Genomic DNA, 17,916 nt, shown 5'->3' on the forward strand with positions numbered 1-17,916 from the left:
CGTTATTAATAATGCATGCATACATTTTGTTATATGACTGCATATCCCTGAGATGGAGTTGTGTGATGACTCTTTTCTTCATGCTGGGCTCTAATGTTAGTACTGTAGTACTTTAAAGTCAAATAATGAACTAAGTGGATTGTTTGTCATTAGTGGGCAACTTTAAATCCACCACCTGTTGTATGAAAGATTAAATAAAACACTCTGTGTCAACAGCAGCATCTGTGTCATGGGGCAAGCAGCCTGCTTCAAAAGGTGAAGGACCAGAAGAGGATTTATTATTACAGATGCTGCTGATAATTTCCATCTTGGGCGTAATGCATAGGAGGGTACTTTTGAATTCATTGTTCTGATCCAGATGATGTACAAACAAGGCTTGGAAGGAGCTTCCCACATTACGTTTTTACAACCAGCAATATCCTGTAATTGTTCCCATTTGTTCCCATTTCCCAGTGTCACGTGGGAAGAATTAATACACATTGATGACTCAGGAGAGATTAGATCTGCCAAGCCACATGCTCTGCAAGCATCCAACATTCCAAGCATAAGTCCAGTCTTTACTTGATCTTTAGATGAGATGAGAACAAACAGAATGAAGTTTGTGTGTCAGAGGCTATGCTTCTGACGCTTCTTTTGTCCTTTTTTAAGATAGAAATAAGACGTGCCGATTGCTGATAGATCAGTGTATTTTTGCATAAGGTGGAAATGGATCCAGCCAGGTGCTAACAGTCATAATTTGAAAGCTGAGCACATTATACAATTGAACAACTGATACACATCTGGAGTATGAAGTCACTTAGCAGCGCTTTATTGACTATTTTCATGAAGCTAAAAAAAGGTGTTTCTAGAGCCAGGTACGAAATGCCTGGATTAACTTGCTGGTACTTGAATTGTTGTACTATCTGTATTACTATTACAGATGACTGCACAATACTGATACATTTCTTGACCACAAAATATGCAAATTCAGTTTTTAGACAGAAGGTGGTTAGTTTAGTTTTTCTTCATAAATTTTACAATAGGGTTAAGTAGGATAGCACTCTCCAATCAAGGCACCTTCTAGCTGCATGGGCTTCACTTCTTCAATGACACTACCGGTAGTCCTCAGGTTATGACAGCAATTGGGACTGGAATTTCCATCGCTAAGCAAAGCAGTTGTAAAGTGCAACATCACATGACCGCATCACTTAGCAATGGTACTCCTGGCAGTCCCCATTGCCATCATTAAGTGAGGATCACAGGCCATTAAGCAAGGACTTCCTTGCAACTTCCTGCCAGCTTCCCATAAGCAAAGTCAACGAGGAAGCCGGCAGGAAATCGCAAGTCCCAGGGGCTTGCAAGCAGTTTGGCAGGCAGGTAAGTGACTGCTGCTGGGTGTGCGAAGATGTGCCGGCAGCCACTGCAAGCTGGGGTGGAGGTGTTGTGGGAACCGTAGCCAGGCTTCTCAGCGGAAAGAGCCATGGGAGTGGAAGCAACTTACCAGAGCAACTTGCAACCTTCCCTGCCAGCTTCCCCATTGACTTTGCTTGTGGAAAGCCAGCAGGGAAGGTCGCAAATGGTGATCATGTGGCCACGGGATGCTGCAGCTATTGTAAGTGTGAGCCAGTTGCCAAGCGTCCGAATCTCAATCACATGACCACAGGGATACTGGGACGGCTGGAACTTTGAGGACCAGTTGTAATTACCACTCACTCAGTGCCATCGTATCTTCAAATGGCTGCTGAACAAATGGTTTTTAACCGAGGACTACCTGTACTAACTGAGGAATCCTAGAAGTTTAAATCTACACATGTGGAGGATGGAGAAAGGCTGCCCAAGGCATCGATCCGTCCATTGTGGGGTTTGTCTTGGCTTGTCACTTACTGACTCAAAAAGGTGAGATACGTATGGAGAAAGTGATGCCAGTGGGAAAGGAAAACGATAAAGACACCTCAAAGGTGTAGTCAATTTTAGGAACAGGAAGGTGGGGCTCCTGTTACCTTAGGGGTTAGTGAATGAAATACAGAATTTAATATAGTTCTTTTTTTTCGTACTCTGTTAATTGAGCTCACTTTTAAAAAGGGGAAGCATTACATATATTTTAAAATCAGATTTAAATTGACAATCACTTTTCAATTTAAACAAATTCTAAAATCTAAAATATACTCGGGGTCTCCTGTAAATTTTCTCTCTCTCTTCTCATCTAGAATTTTCTATCGTTCTGTTACTAATCTCTCCAGTGCTATATGGAGCTGTATTATCTTTTCGTACATTGGTAACTTCTGAGCCTCATTCTATAGTTTCTTCTTCTTCTTCCTGAGTGGGCATTTTACACAGATAAGTAGCAGTCATTGGATTCTCACGTGATACTGGTTTGGGAAGGAGTGTGAATGTAGTTAATTTAGAAAAGCATTAGAACAAAAGCAAATATAATTCATTTGATAGATGTCCTTTTTAAAATCAGTTCAAATTCAGTGATGCATTTTCTCAGAGATCACTGCCTAATTTAGCATTCCCCAAGGTGCTTTGTAGATATGTTGGGATCATAACTACTAAAATCCCCATGGTGAATGAGAATTTTGGGAGTAGTAATTTCAAGATATTTAGAGGTTACTAGGTTGTAGACAGCTGGGGATAAAATCATCTACCTACCTTATAAAGGGCAGTCCCCTATCTGATCTCCACTACCATATTTTGTTTTTGCTTTTGAAGACTGAATTTCTCAAAACCATAGCTCAGATGAAGGCAGGGGCAGATAGTCTGGAGTGCAGAACTACAAACATGTCCTGAGTCTGTCTGTTGCGGCTCCTATAGCCTCCTTACAGAGTCAGCTGTATCACTGAATTTGGATAGCAAAATTGGCAAAGAGATAGTCCACTGTTCTGTCTTTTTGAGCCATTGTTAATCAAAAATGTGATCTAAGCCTTAAAATAAGCTTAGCTCTGTATTTAAAAACAAAACAAACCTCCTACCAAAAAAGCAAAAAGAAAAAAATACAATTCTCTCCACATGCATGAATGCTGCTGTCTACTTGGCATCATTGGACCCTAACCTACCTTTCAGAAATAGTAAGGGCAGTTCCTGTCATCAAAACCCTTATGAAGTTCTATAAGTTATTCAAAACCTGGTTTTTCTCCCAGGCCTTGGGTCAAGCATAGCCCTTTCTGGTTAATTTAGTTTTGTTAAATTTAAGATTGGGTGCTTGTTCTTCTGGTCGGCCATTTTCTTCTTCCTATGTCCCCCCTCCCCCTTTCTTTTTTATTTGTAAGCCATCCAAAATTGTCAAGGAGTAGAGCAGCTTTGAAATTTGAATAAATATATAAGTAAAATCATGTCTGACCCTGGTTTAAGTCTTGCTCTTTGTCCCTCTTTCCACTTAGGTTTTGATGTCTCTGCATGAAATGTTCCCTGCAGTGCAGGCAGCAGAAATGGCTGTCCAGAGAGATCCTCATTCTTGGGAAGCATGGCAAACATTGGGGCGGGCCCAGCTTGGATTAGGAGAAATCACACTGGTAAGAATGAACAGAGAATTCAGTACTTCTTACAGCCACGTAGGCAAAAACCATTGCTTCAACCAATTAAACAAATTGCTGTAAAGAGGAGAGAGTCAGAGGTAATTCATGATGTCACAGACACAATGACAATCATGAGCTTGTTCCAGGTCACTGTGGACCTGACTTACACAGGATACAGTAGATCTGGTTTTTATCTTGAAGCAGGTGAGATGTGATCTGGAAGTGGGGGATATTGCCAGCAGTCTTTGTTGAGTATCTGTGGAGCTTTCTTCGCCACTGTTTTCTACAGAGAGGAAAGACTCATGGTTGGTTCTCCCCAGGTACCTGATGTATCCAGCTAGTTTTCATGAGGCATTTATGATTTTCCCAGTGGTCTAGCAAGTAATTTGGTTGAGTACCTGGTCAAATTTTGGAATGCAGGGCCTACCAGGGCACATGACAGTACTGCTTCTGAATAGCCTCTTGCTCCAGTGTTCTAGAGTTCCCCAATCCTGGTAAGGGAATGACAGGCTGGAAGAGTGTTCATTGGCCACTGGGATAAATTTGCAAATTTTATTTGTAGAATAAAAGTACATTCACTCAGAGCTGGAAGCTAGTTGGACAGAGTTGGTAGAGGTGATGGGGTGACATCTTGCAATGTTATTTGGGATTTGAGTCTGTTGATCTTGAGGTGGACAGGGCTCAATACTCAATTCTAGCTCTGCCGTCTGTGGATTGGATCCTTTTCCCACCTTGCTTGTGAAAGCTCCCAGGAGGTGTCAGAAGCTGGATTCAGGCCATGGTGAATGCTTCTTTGATTCCACGTGCCTTGAAACAGGCTGAGGTATGTCCTGTCCCGAAGAAGCCATCCCACAACCCAGCTTTCCTGGATAACTGTTAGTCTACCATCTGCAGATTAATATTAAGACAGTTCTGGAGCAGCTAAATCAACATCATTCCTAGACAGAGTGATCTTATCATGAACCATTCACTGTTTTACATATCTAAATTGATAATTCAGATTACTGCAGTTCTCATACCATAGCTGTCACACCAGCCACCTTCATCTTCTATTTTAAAAAAAAACATGCAGTAAAAAAAAATTGAATTATCCAGCTAATCGAAATGAGATTTATCAGCTTGTTAATGATACCAAGTAGTGGGAAGGAGGTAGCCACAGTGGGAAGGAGGCTGTTGACTTAAGGTTTTCCTTGTGGGCCTCTCTTAAGCATCTGGTTGACTATAATATACTCTTATAATAATAGTGCATGCATATTGAGGTGCTTGCTTGATTTTTATGGTGTTTTTAATTACTTTTTGTAAACTCCTGGAGTTATTGCTTTTGCAACAGAAGCGGTACAGTTTGCGGTACAGATTATTTTAAATGAATGAAGTGCTGGCCTTTGCTCAACCTCCCATTCTTGATCTGTATTTTGCAAAGGCAGTGTCTTATCAAAAGCAGACATAGTGTCATACCAAAGAGAACATCCAGAAAACACAGACTCTTTCTGAAAAAGAGGGGACGTGGGAGCATATAATTTCTTTGTCTAGCCAAAAAGGTTTTATTGTTTTAGGTTAGAATTATTGAATAAAATGGAGAGGTCCAGAGCTTCTTGAGAACTGATACAAAAGCACCAATGCCTGATGTAGTTTCCATAATGCTACAGGTTTTTGATATCACAGGGACAAATGGATGCTGTATATTTATCACCATTAGTTTATATTGTGAATCTGTGCTAACTTTGATAAAGCAAGAAGAGTAACTGGAAAAATATACTTGGAATTGACTTGGTTGCCTTACATTTTGCACTGTGAAAAGTCATTTAGCTATACCAGTTTTTGCCAAGCTGCAAATGCGTGGGTTGCAATTCTAGCCATCCACAACTGACTCAATTAGATGGTTTTGTTCTTTTGTGAAAGACTGGAAGACGTATATAGACTTTTTGCTGAAAGAAGAAAAAAATGAATGGATGATTTATGGATTTGAAGACTAAGAAAGATGAGCACTAAATGAAGGGGTGAAGGGACTTGTGAAATACTCAAGAGGGAGGAGGGAAATAAGAGTGTAATTATCTGTTGAAAAGAAGGTTGAAAGTATCTATACTGTATGCTTTTTAACTTTAGTTTTCTTTTTCTTTTTTTCCTTTGGTTTGTTGTTATTGTATGAAAATTTTCAATAAATATAATTAAAAATTCAATTAGATGGCTTTGTTGATTGGGGTTGATGGGGGTTTTACATGTAGTCCTCACTTAGTGACCACAATTGGGACCGGCAACTCCATCACTGAGAGATGCAGTTGCTAAGTGAAACATCACATGACTGCAATGGACTTAAAACATTACTTCCCATTTGGTTGTTAAGTGAGTCACCACAGGTTGTTAAGCAAGACATCACATGACCACGACTTGCAATTTTACTGCCAAGTTCTCCATTGACTCTTCTTGTTGGAAGCCGGCTGTGAAGCATGCAAATGGTGATCTCGTGACTGGGATGCTGCAACAGTTGTAAATGCACGCCAGTTGCAAAGTGACTGTTGATCATGTGACCGCAGGGATGCTGTGACAGTCGTAAATGGGAGGACTGGTGGTAAAGTTACTTTTTCAGTGCTGTTGTAACTTCGAACAGTTGCTAAACAGAGCATTTGTTAAGCAAGGTCTACCTGTAGTTCCAAACTTCTGGACGGCTGTTGTTTATATATATTTTCATCAAATATAAAGACCTATGGAAACTACAGTTAGCTGTTCCTTCCTGTGTCTGTAATGCATACACAAGGGACTAGATGAAAGCTTTTGATAGTTAAAACACCCTGCTAGTTAGTCTGAGCTATCTCGGTCTAGTTTTCTTGCCTTGTAGGATTTCCTAGAACTTTTTTTTTAGTTTAGGTTGATTGTGAAAGAGACTGCGCAAGCTGGTTCCAGCTGGACTGTGACCCAATTATATTAGGAATTTGGTTGTAATCCTAGTATTTATTAACTTTTATCCATCCCAAATGTTTGCTAATTTTCTCTTAATTTAACTTTATGATTTTCAAACTTCCTGCCTTCCAGAAATTCCTTCTCCATCAAGTTTCTTTCTGGGCCACCCAGAGCATCCACTCTGGAAGACCTGAGTTCCATTATACAAGGAAACACATCATACATGACTTTTCACTGACAATAAAAGCATTCACACACTCTCCCGTGGTTAGCCTGGCAGACATCATGTGAGAAAATGCAAAGCCAGGTTTCTCAAGGATGCTCGCGTTCATCTTTCTTACATTTTCTTTTCATTTTTTTCTTGAAAGGTTTTCTATTTGACTAGTACATTATGTGGAGAAGTGATCAGGTCTTCCACAAATGTATCATCAAGTTACCCATGCTTTCTGCTCTGTGCATTTGTGCATTTTAAATGTTACTTTTGACCAGAACAGGGAGGAGGCTGTAAACAAACAAGTGTTAAGCTTTTTTCAGTACAAACATTGAACACCATATTTCATCGAATCGAAAATTGAATTCATTGTAAAAAGAGCTGCCTTACATCTATTCCTAATTATTTACGCCCTAAGTCACCCTGGCAGTTTAACAACTGTATATTGAATTAACTTTGGCAGTGTCCTTCATGTGGCATCTCTTATTTTTTGTAACTTCTCTACACTATTTTCCTCTCTCTATTTTCTCCTGTTATTTGCTCTAGAAAAGTGTCCTAACAGTGAGGAAACCACGCTGAGACCAGGAATAGATCTCTAGTGTTTTATTACTGCTACATTAGATAGAAAATCCTAACAAACTGAAGAAGCGTGGGAAAACCCAGACAGATAAACCCCAAAAGTCAAGGTGGGTCTGTTCTGTGTCTCTTTGAATGGCTGCTCAATTTCTCTACTACTACGCATGCGTTTTCCCCCCTGGATGGGGGCCCCCTCCTGCTCGCCATCAGTGCTCATGACAAAAAATTTCCATTGCACCTTTTATAAAAGTTCCCTTGTGACTTTGCTTGGAAAGCACTTTGCCTTTTTCTGCTGCATCCTTAAAATATGGAATTTTCTCCATATAAAATGAACCAATGGAGTATTTCACCTACTCCCATGCTTTCAAATAGTAAAACTGGGATCTTTGTATATAGTCAGACATGCAGTCTCTGGATATGGTGACCAGCATTGTGTGAGTTCAGAACCCTTTGAATCTGTTAGTGTGCTGATTTGAAGTTATTTGAATTTTTGGTAACATCAATAGTGTATTCTCATTCCAAGATGAAGGGCTAGACCGAAAGTTTCTTCATTTGTAAAAGTTGCTGCCGTATTGCCTCTAAGAAGAGTTGCTGCATTAATAAATCTTAATAAATCTACATTGTATTTATATTTGGCAAGTAACTTTAGGAACGATGTGACCTTTGAAGACAGGATTTTTTATGATGGTGGTGAATTAAGGATCTGCATTTAACAACTATTGTAGTTGTTGCATTCTAGAATTGAAAAGCTACACCTGGGTTAGAGGTTTCACAGTCTACTCAGCCAGGCACCTTTGGCACAAGAGAACTGGGTGTAAAGTACCACAGCCTAGGCTGACTTTATGATCCCTTCAGTGGGAGGCTTACAAGAGCCCGAACCATGTTAGGCTCTTTCTTCTACCCAAGGCATTTTTCATAGAGTCTGCTTGTCTAGGAGCAATCCGAAGGCTCAGCTGCTATTTCCTGAGTCCTCCATCTCTGAGCCTCTACCAGGGCTTCACCAGCCCACATAGATCTACTTCCAGTCTAGAATCTCCTTTTTTTTCTCTCAGCTATCACTCTAGGTCACAACAAGGATTCCAAAGTTCTAGTAATATTTGAAGAACTTGCCTGCTACCCTGTGCTGTGCTATCATTATACAATAATGAAGAAATATAGAGTCAGCAAAATCAACATTATAGTTAGCAGTGAGTTCACAAAAGTTCAGCGACATGTCCTGAAACCCGAGTTACACAGTATTAAGTTCTTAAGCAGCTAGTTAAGCCATTTTTGTTATGAATTCTAATGGAATATGTTGTTTAGACTATCTCTTCATGTTCATGGGTCCATTGCTAATATCAGCATCAGCTAAGTCACATTTATTGCATCATATTAGGCAGATGATAATTCCTATGCAAAATTTGATCTGTTAAGGAAGAGTGGGGGATTTTGTTGGTCAGGAAGATTTTGGTAAACTACTTATCCCATGCAGTCATCCTGTGTTAGCCAGACTTTCTTTTGCAAGCTACTAAACAAGCTTTAATAACTGATGGCATCTGAGCAGTGGGGATCTGGTGGTCAGATACCCCTGAAGTTTGGGAATTATGAAAATTGCCAGATTACTGAAGGAAAAAAAAATAAGTGAAAACATAATGATGAAAATGCAAGCTGGCAGGAATAGGCAAAATACAACTGTATCTTCCAGGGCCTGGGTTAAAAGCTATCTTGTCATCGCTGGCCCATTTTCCAACTAAACGGTTGAAGAAGTATCTGTTGAAAATTTTCAGTCACTGTGTAGCCAAAAAATGTGTTCTGCAGTTTTCTGTTTCTTATGATACTGAACAAGAAGCTCTTGCTGGTATTAATGTTTTCTCTGTTCCATCAGGTTGTGAAAGGCTTAAAGATTTCTCAAACATTTTGATGAATAACGTGAAGTCAAACATACTTAAAATTCCAAAAATGAATAATGAGTGAAACTAAGATAATGATTTTTCATAAACACACTAGTTTCAGCAAACAGCTGAGGGGTTAGTATTTGATAACAGGCTAGATGGTAAAGAGGACAGAATGTTATACATCTGAAAATATTTGTTGCATTTCCTTCAGGAAGGAGAAACATTCAGAATTCTTCCTTTCCACATGTAGAGAAAATCTCAGTAAGAATGATAGTTACCAGATAAAAAAAGTATTGTGCCCAAGTTCTTACAGCACAGTAAACTAGGAAAAATGGGCTTGAGTAATTCATGATTCAATACATGAACCAAGCTGGGTACATGAAAAGCATCTTTCCTATTGCGCTATGGGATATCCTCAGTACATGGATTCTCATTAGCCACAGTTTTGCTCATGGAACCCCATCAGAAACATGGAGACAAAGCTGGTAGCATTTTGAGCTGCCATTGATAGAGAGTGTATATGAGAGAGAGAGGGAGGCCGTGTATAGGCTATATTCAGATTTGACTGCCAGTTTATGGAAACCTATTTTCTGATAATGATGATTCCTGAAACTGAAAATAAAACCATCTAACTATTTATAGAGATCCATAGTTCTATTAAATCATTTCTAGAAAGGATAACAATAGTTTTCTGCAGCTACTAATAATTCAGCAATCCTTTAGAATGGCCTTCTCTAATCTGGTTAATTGAACTCCCACAATTTTGACCATGGTCAAAATGAAGTGTATCAGATTGGAGAAAGTCATCTTATAGACTAGCATGGGGTTTCTCAACCAGGGTTCCATGGAATCCTAGGATTTTGCAAGAGGTCACTAAGGGTTCCCTGGGAGGTCACGATTTATTTAAAAATTATTTCAAATTTGGGCAACTTCACATTAAATAAGTAAGTTTCATTCTTTATTTTTAGTTTAAGAACACTGTTAATGTATATATACAGGCCTACCCATGAAACTCCTGCCAACCTAGCAGTTCGAAAACATGCAAATGTGAATAGATTAATAGGTACCGCTTCGGCGGGCAGGTAACGGCATTCCGTGTAGTCATGCTGGCCACATGACCACGGAACTGTCTACGGACAAACGCTGGCCCTTCGGCTTTGAAACGGAGATGAGCACCGCCCCCTAGAGTCGGACACGACTGGACTTACTGTCAAGGGAAACCTTTACCTTTACTACCCATGAAACAAATATAATAATTTTGTAACCTCTGGCCTATATTTGAGCTTGAATGTGCGGGGGTTCCCCAAGGCCTGAAAAATATTTCAAGGGTTCCTCCAGGGTCAAAAGGTTGAGAAAGGCTGGACTAGCACCTCACTTCATTTCTAGTATTTGCCAAATATTTCCTTTTCACTGCTGATAATTCTTGTGGCTCTTTTTCTCATCTGTTGTTGCCTATATTGTAGCAACATGCATTGTGAAATTCTAGCTGAAGTATACCATCTTCTTCTGGTTATGACAGAGGTAGACAACATGCAGCTCCATAGCTGCATGGAATCCCCCAAACCATTTTTGTGCTCTTGGGAGCTCTTTCTGACTCTAGTTGTCAAAAACAAATGGCAGAGTTTCCTGCCATTGTGAAACAGGAAATATATAGAAACTAATACAAGCCTTAAAATAGTTGCACATATTTTTTTTCCAAAATAACCACAAGCTCTTCTCCGAAAGATTAAAAGGAAAATCTTGTCCCTGCCCACATGTATCAGATGGCCCTACACGCTTTATCTTCTACCTCCTCATATATATTGTCAAGTGTAGTGATGTGCATCTTTTTCCAGCTCAGTGGGGATGTCCTCCAAAAAGTATTGGTCGAGGCAAAACTGTTCCTTTCTGTTTGCATTTAAATTTAGTATAGTTAATGCATTTGTTTGACCAGTCATATGTATGTAATATTTTTAATGTGACTGTAGCAAAAAAATTGACAATTTGGTAACAACTTTCAAAAATCTTTGGGGACTGGACTTTTGGTGACAATTGTAGTCCTGGAGCTTTGGGCTGTGTGTTTGTGCCACAGTATATGAAAATCCGAATTTCCCTTCAGTGCTGCTTAATGTTCAGCATTCTCTGGAAAACATGAAACAAGTAGGGTTCTTCCTTCTGAGATACGAATTCTGGAGGGTGTCTTAGCTCTTGTAGGATTTAGAATTAAGTGACTTAAATTACTGTGGTTTAATTATATGCTATTATCCTTAAATTTCAAGATTCCTGGAAGACTGTGTTTGACTATGGAATTATCTTTTTATCCAAAGGCAATCAATAATCCAGATATACTATTAGAACAAAGGTGCTTAGTAATTCAGATTTACAACCTCATAAAAGCAACTAGTATTCAAATGACAGAATTATACAGTGATAAATCTATGCCTTGGGGACCTCTTTAAAAAATAAAGGAAATCAAAATAGTCCTCTGCATTTTGTAACACTGGATTATTTTCATATTTATTCACAATCTAAGCAGTCCATTGATGCTAACAGCTGTTGATGGGTGCTGTGCTGCAAAGAATTAAACTGAATTGTTTCAAATGGTTGCTAAGGTCTGCTTGTACATTGATCCAGGCAACAAACAAGATAATCAGCATAATCTATAATTCAACATTTTGGGGAAAAGGTTGCAGTAAAGGTTCTGTTGAGACGTCCTTGAATGAAATGAATATGTTTTCACGATAATGAGACTGGAAATGTCTTAGCTCATTTTTTCCTCTGGATCAGCAGGAGCAGAATCTTTTTATAAGTATTTCTGATATTTTGCAAGAACTCTATAAAATAAAATGACTCTCATGGTAGACATTTGTCATTTATTCTATCAGAATGTTTCCAGGTTGCATAAAACTCTTAAAGAAATATTAAAGGTTGACATAAATCCAAGGCTGAATATTTATACACTGTATTAGAAATAAATAAATAGTCCTGGAAACAAGATAGTACATTTTACATTGTAAGAACACTTTTTAAACTAGTAATTACCCTCTGAAACTGAAAAGAACGGATATGTGTCTGGTTGGGTTCACATGTTGCTGTAAGCCATATTAGTAAATTGTGTGAATTCAGGGACTGAAGTTTGTATCTCATTGCTTATGTCTAAGTATGTTCTGTCAATACAGCAAATTTGGTGTGTAAACCATGGTTAAACAAGGCACGGATTAGTGTGATATGTATGTGGGTATGAGAGAACTTATTTTGTAAAGAAAAGATTTACAATTAAACATAATGATTACTTCTTCGCTCAGTTTTTACTGAATTCAGATGAGCATTAGTTCTGATACTCAGTCATACCAGTAATTTGCTCACAGAAGTAGTGTGACATTAGCACCTCAAACTCACACAATTTTTTAGGTTTGTTTTTTTTAAAAGGAGAAAATAATAGATTTCAGAATTGCTGCACATATGGGCATTTGTTTATAGAGAGGACTTGTTAGTCAACCTTGAGTACCATCTTCAGCACATCATCACTTTTGTAGGAAGTCATTCAAACAACAAAATGAATAAATGTAAAGTAAAAAATATTTTTATTTCTTTGTATATTAGATTTGTTTCCAACCTTTCCTCCAGGAGCTGAAGGCAGCATAGAGAGAACTCCCTCCATCATATCTACTGAACAACCACAACTCCTTGAGATAGTTAGGGCTTAAAATAGTGCAACATGGTGAATTGAATGTGAATATGCCCAGTTCCATTCCAATGCGTGAACCACCAGTGAATGTGTTGCATGTGTTTGAAACCAGATCAAACTAGACCTCACATTTGAAAAGATCGGGTTCTGTATTATAAATAGAATTTATATAATCTCAGTAGTTCTTAACACGGTTCCATAATATGTCTCTTACTCTCTCAAGGCATGAAAGTATTTATGGGTTGGCAGATGCTAACGGCTGTGTTTTCATGCTTGCTTTTACAGGCTATTCGAAGTTTCCAGATTGCCTTGCATATCTATCCACTTAGCCCTGAACTGTGGAATGAAGACCTTTCCTGGGCAAAAAAATTACAACAACAGAAGAAAGCAACCAAAACTGAGACAGGAACGCAGAGGGCTGAGGAAAAAACTTTGGATGAGCCAATCCCAGATTATGATTTTGAAAGTGATGAGATCTTGGCCGTGTGTGCTGCCATTGCCGAAAAAGAAAAAAGCACTTCGGCCTCTAAAACTGTAGTGATTGTATCAGCTTCAGGGGCCGTTGAGACCGTAACCGAACAAGAGGAGTCTGCAACGGTCCCCGATGGTGCTGTGTTTATCAAAGCACGATAATCCACACAGACTCTTCCTGTAACAGCCATAAATTGGAGGAGGAGGAGTTGTTGTTTTACTTGCTTTTCCCTCTGTTGGAGCCCCATCTTGGGTCACTGAGCACTGGAGATCCCTGTCCCATCAAATTAAACTTCAGGAGGCACAGTGGCAATGTTTTTAGTAGGGCCAAAGGAGGAGGAGGAGGCAGTATCTGGAAAACCGAACATCGATAGCTTCATCCCAGACTGAATGCTCCTTTATACAACACCCTTGCAAATTTGGTGTAACAGCCTACAAGTCCCACAGTCTCCAGATACTGCGGTCCATGGTGATGGTAGCTGAAGTTCATGGAAGGTGAAGTACAGTCCCCCCAAAAGGCATCTCCATTGTGGAAACCTAGTGTTCAATTTAAGACGACGAAAACGGAGCAGAGTGTGTCTGGAAATGATGGCTTTGAGATAGGAACTGGAAGTTTTGGGTCTGTATATATTTATACTGCCAAAAGTTACAGTCCTATTTAGGTTTTCCTAATCTGCCTTAATTTGCTCATAGCCTTGCATGTGTGTGTGTGTGTGTAAAAATCATACACAAACCGGAATGGCTTTGTAGCTTGCTGTCAATCTACTAACGTCTGTTCTGACTGTGATAAAGCAGGGGATGAGGCAAAATCTTCACATACAATTGTGGTACGGAATGTGCTGAATATGTTTCAGTCTATAGTCTTTTTTGTCAAGGTCCTGCATGATCTCATTCTGTTGTCTTAATGCAGCAGTTCTCAGATGCTGCTTCTGACACAAGATTCTTTGTTTTTCCAAATCCAGTTATAAAATATATTCTTGCACTCGAACAAAATACATCAGGTGGCCTTTATGCTTCCCACTTCACGCTATCTCAGAACTTTAAAAAAGGGATTATTTTAACAAAGTTTGAGGTACAGGTAGTCCTCGCTTACTGGCAGTAATTGGGACCAGGAACTCAGTCACTGAGTGATACAGTTATAAGGTGCGACATAATGTGACCACACCAACTTAAGATGGCAGTTCCAGCTATCTCAGTTGCTATCATTAGGCGAATGCCATGCAGTCACAGGGTCCTGTGGTCACATGATTGCCATTTGCGACTTCCTGCTCGCTTCTCTGTTGACTTTGCTCGTCAGAAGCCAGCAGTGAAGGTCACAAATGGTGATCATGTGACCACCAGATGCTGTGACAATGTAATTACAAAGTGCCTGATCACATGACTGTGGAGATGCTGCAACAGCCACAACTATGAAGACCCGTTGTAAGTACCCCTTGTGCAGTGCCATCATAACTTCAAACGGTCACTGAATGAGTGAATGTTAAATGAGGACTACCTGTATATTGTTGAGAAAATCTGTGAACAATCAGGTTTCCAGGGCATAATCCCGCTGCTTTGAAACAAAATAAACCCAGGCTGATTTTTTTTTTTAATCAAAGGAAAATGCGCTGCAGAGAAAGCAATTACCTACAGCAGTTTGGGGCATAATATTATTCAAAGTGTTTACATTTAAACATGTATATTGCAGGATAATGTTGCAATCAGGCTTTAGAAACTCCTTTTAAATGATTATTTCTGCACTAAAATAAAACAGCATATAGTAGCTGTAAAGAAACAATCACAGAGCTTTCACTTTTTTGCCCTTATGATGGTTATTCTACCTAAAATCTTGTGGATGGCTAGTATGAAAATGCTGTAAATAAATGAATACCATATGTCTAAGCCATCATTCAAGATGAGACATGCAAGGCAAGGGAGAAAAAGCCACAAAAAACATTCTTTTCAGGGACAGTTTGTTCTGCTTCTTCAGGGTCTTGTTTAATCCACGTTTGATGGCTTTCTGGAATATTCAGTGTGGAGAAAAGTTACGTGTGTAAGTATGTTTCTTTGGGCAAATCTGGCAATTCCTCTCTAGTTCCTACAGATAAGTTCCATGCATAGCATTTCCTCATTCAAGCTTTAATCCAGAAGCTTTGTTGGTGGCCACAATAAATTTCTTAAACCAGAGGAATTTATTAGTCCAGCAGGAACAATTGGTACATTATACAGAATTGGTTATAATAATTTGAAGTAATGTTTGAAGATCTTAAGTGAGTTTTTCTATCATCATCATCATCATCATCATCCTAGTTCATATGAAATACTTTTCATAAACTTCCACAAAGATCAAACCTTGGACTTAGTTCATTAACTCTTTTTGGCAGAAGAAATTTGTCTCCCATTTATTCAAGACTGTTTAAGCCAGATACATACATAATTTCAAAATTTCCACTGACTTTGAACACCTTGTCTATATACAGTACTGCATCCTACAAAAAACTAGAAAATGAAATCAATGTCACAGCATTCATAGAAGACAGCAGTAGCTCAGACTTGATCCAAGAAAGGCATTTTTGGAGCAGGTGGGTGCGCAGTCCTAGAATGTCTCTATAACTCTAAAGGGGCTGTAGCTTCCTCCAGGATTGTGTGGCTGCCCTTGGCGGCTGCCCCATGTTCTTAGGAAAAGATGCTTCTGCTTTAAATAGCAGGCGGGGGCCACCTTTGCACACTGGCATGGTCCAAATCACGTTTTTGGAATTGGATCCAAGTGAATGTATATAGTATGGAGCAAACTCCTCCAAGCATACGAGGGCTTTTTCTGTCTATGAGTCTTGAATGCTGCATTGTCCAGTAATAAAATTTTTAGCAGGATGAAACACCATGTCAAGGCTTTCCTTCTCAATATGTAGTTTTACTCAATAATTTCATTGGAAACAGAACCTAAGCATACTGTTCTTTGGGTATTCCTATTCTACTGAAATAAGTATATCAATCTTATTCTAATGTCCAATCCCGGGTTATGTTCCGCATGCCTAGACTGTCACTGACGATTCCTGTGTTGTAATCAAAGTTTGTTTCCTGTGTGAACAAAATCTGTGTAAAATATATGAAATCTGGAATGGCTGTATTCAATCAGCTTGAGTAATATAACTCAGGTCAAGAATCCCAGTCCCGTTGGGTCATCAGCTATGTATTCTGGACATGAGGATTTATAGGATGAAACATACAAGTCCATAAGTAATTGCCTGAATGTTCCCTTATCTTTAGGGCTAGGCATTTTGTATTCTTTACTACCTCTTCTGGAAAATTACTGCTTAGCAGTGGTTTGTGTTGGGTTTATGAATATGTGAAGGCCTTCCCATGAAGTTACATTAAGAAGGAGTAAGCGGACACAGATTCACACTGACTTCTTTACCCAGTGGGTATGTCTGCATTTAACTCTGATTTCCAAAAGAGGTTTGTGCCAGGACGGCCAGTTTCATAAGCCATCTCTAAAATTCAGGCTCAGAATTCTAAGTCCAGTGGAAAGCAATTCACATAAAAACCACATTAAGCAACACAACGTGCTTAATATTTTTCCTTGACAAAAACCAGGCCTTGAATATCCATACAGGATAATACTGGAGCACAAAAATCTAACCCTTTGAACATTGCATACAAAAACACAATTTCCTGTGGCCTTAGAGTTGTTTTGTTGTTACTGGTGAGAAACTTGAAGGCTAATGTATTTCTCATCTGTCACTGCTTTTAATGAACAGACCACACCACAGTGGTTGCTTTTTCTTTCAGTTGTAGTCCCCAAATCAAATTGGTTTTTCAAGTATAGTGGACTTTTTATTCCAAAAGCATTAGCGCAAACTACAAAATTTGCTGTAACAAGTGGGCAGTGTAAGAAATAACTGAAAGGTCACAAAAGCTGTGGTGATGGTAGCTTCTCGTGCTCCGAAATCATTGCAACTGCAAATGGACAATTGCAACACACCCACATTCCAAAACCCAAAAGACCATTGCACAGTAAACACGTTCAGGGTTTCCTGTGCTTCTCAATTTCTTCTCCAGTGTTCCCACCCTCCAGATATCTTGGATGTACGACCCCGAGTTCTTAGCCAACAAGGCTAGATGTTTGCCAATTCTAGGATTTATCATTCCAATACAGGCTGGGGAAGGCTGATGCAAATTGTAACCTGAACAAGGAAGAATGGAAAAATACTGCTCATGTAAGTTTTTGGCAACAGTATCTCCATATAAGTAAAGTGGACTGTATAGAAGATAAGCACCTCCGAAGTCAAAACCTTTCAACAGGATGTTTTCAAGAGTGGTAGTGCCACGTACTGTACGGCTGCCACTGATAACTCAAGAGATTGATGTGCTGCTCAGTTGTGTGTGTGTAATGTTTGTAGTGGACCTTTTAAGGGTTGCCATAAGTATACAAACAGCAGTGACTGGATGGAAACGCCTTCTGTAAAGGCACTGGTGCCTTTCCTCAATCCTGGTTGGGCATAAACACTATGGGGGGAACTTTGGCTACATACGGTGGCCCTAAGATGATTATTTTAAGATGCTTTCTTGCACTAAATTCTGAAATACTTCTGAGCAAACACATTTAGGATAAGGCAAAGAGGACGTTGGCTAGGGATGTATGTTTCGGACCTTAATCTTGCACACACGTGACAAAGTGCTTGAATGACCAAGAATTGATACTGTGGGATATACTAGATACATCCCACTGATATTGTGGAATGTACTTCT

The 17,916-nt window shown here is 39.3% G+C and overlaps 1 protein-coding gene across 2 annotated transcripts in view; it reads left to right on the forward strand.

The window, feature by feature from the left end:
- TTC33 (tetratricopeptide repeat domain 33) overlaps positions 1–17,916 on the forward strand; it is a 64,093-nt gene that overhangs the window by 23,611 nt on the left and 22,566 nt on the right. The window contains exons 4-5 of one of the 2 annotated variants that reach the window (XR_010067356.1): positions 3,360–3,491; positions 13,003–14,553. Coding sequence is in view for 1 of the 2 variants with exons in the window: in XM_063295717.1 (XP_063151787.1) it covers positions 3,360–3,491; positions 13,003–13,350 (480 nt within the window). In the remaining variant the exon portion in view is untranslated. Of the gene's footprint in view, positions 1–3,359; positions 3,492–13,002; positions 14,906–17,916 lie in introns of those variants that run through there. The other variant, XM_063295717.1, reaches the window with a different exon arrangement.

This window comes from Candoia aspera, chromosome 2 (genome assembly GCF_035149785.1).
Source record: "Candoia aspera isolate rCanAsp1 chromosome 2, rCanAsp1.hap2, whole genome shotgun sequence".
In the NCBI taxonomy this organism is placed as follows: domain Eukaryota; kingdom Metazoa; phylum Chordata; class Lepidosauria; order Squamata; family Boidae; genus Candoia; species Candoia aspera.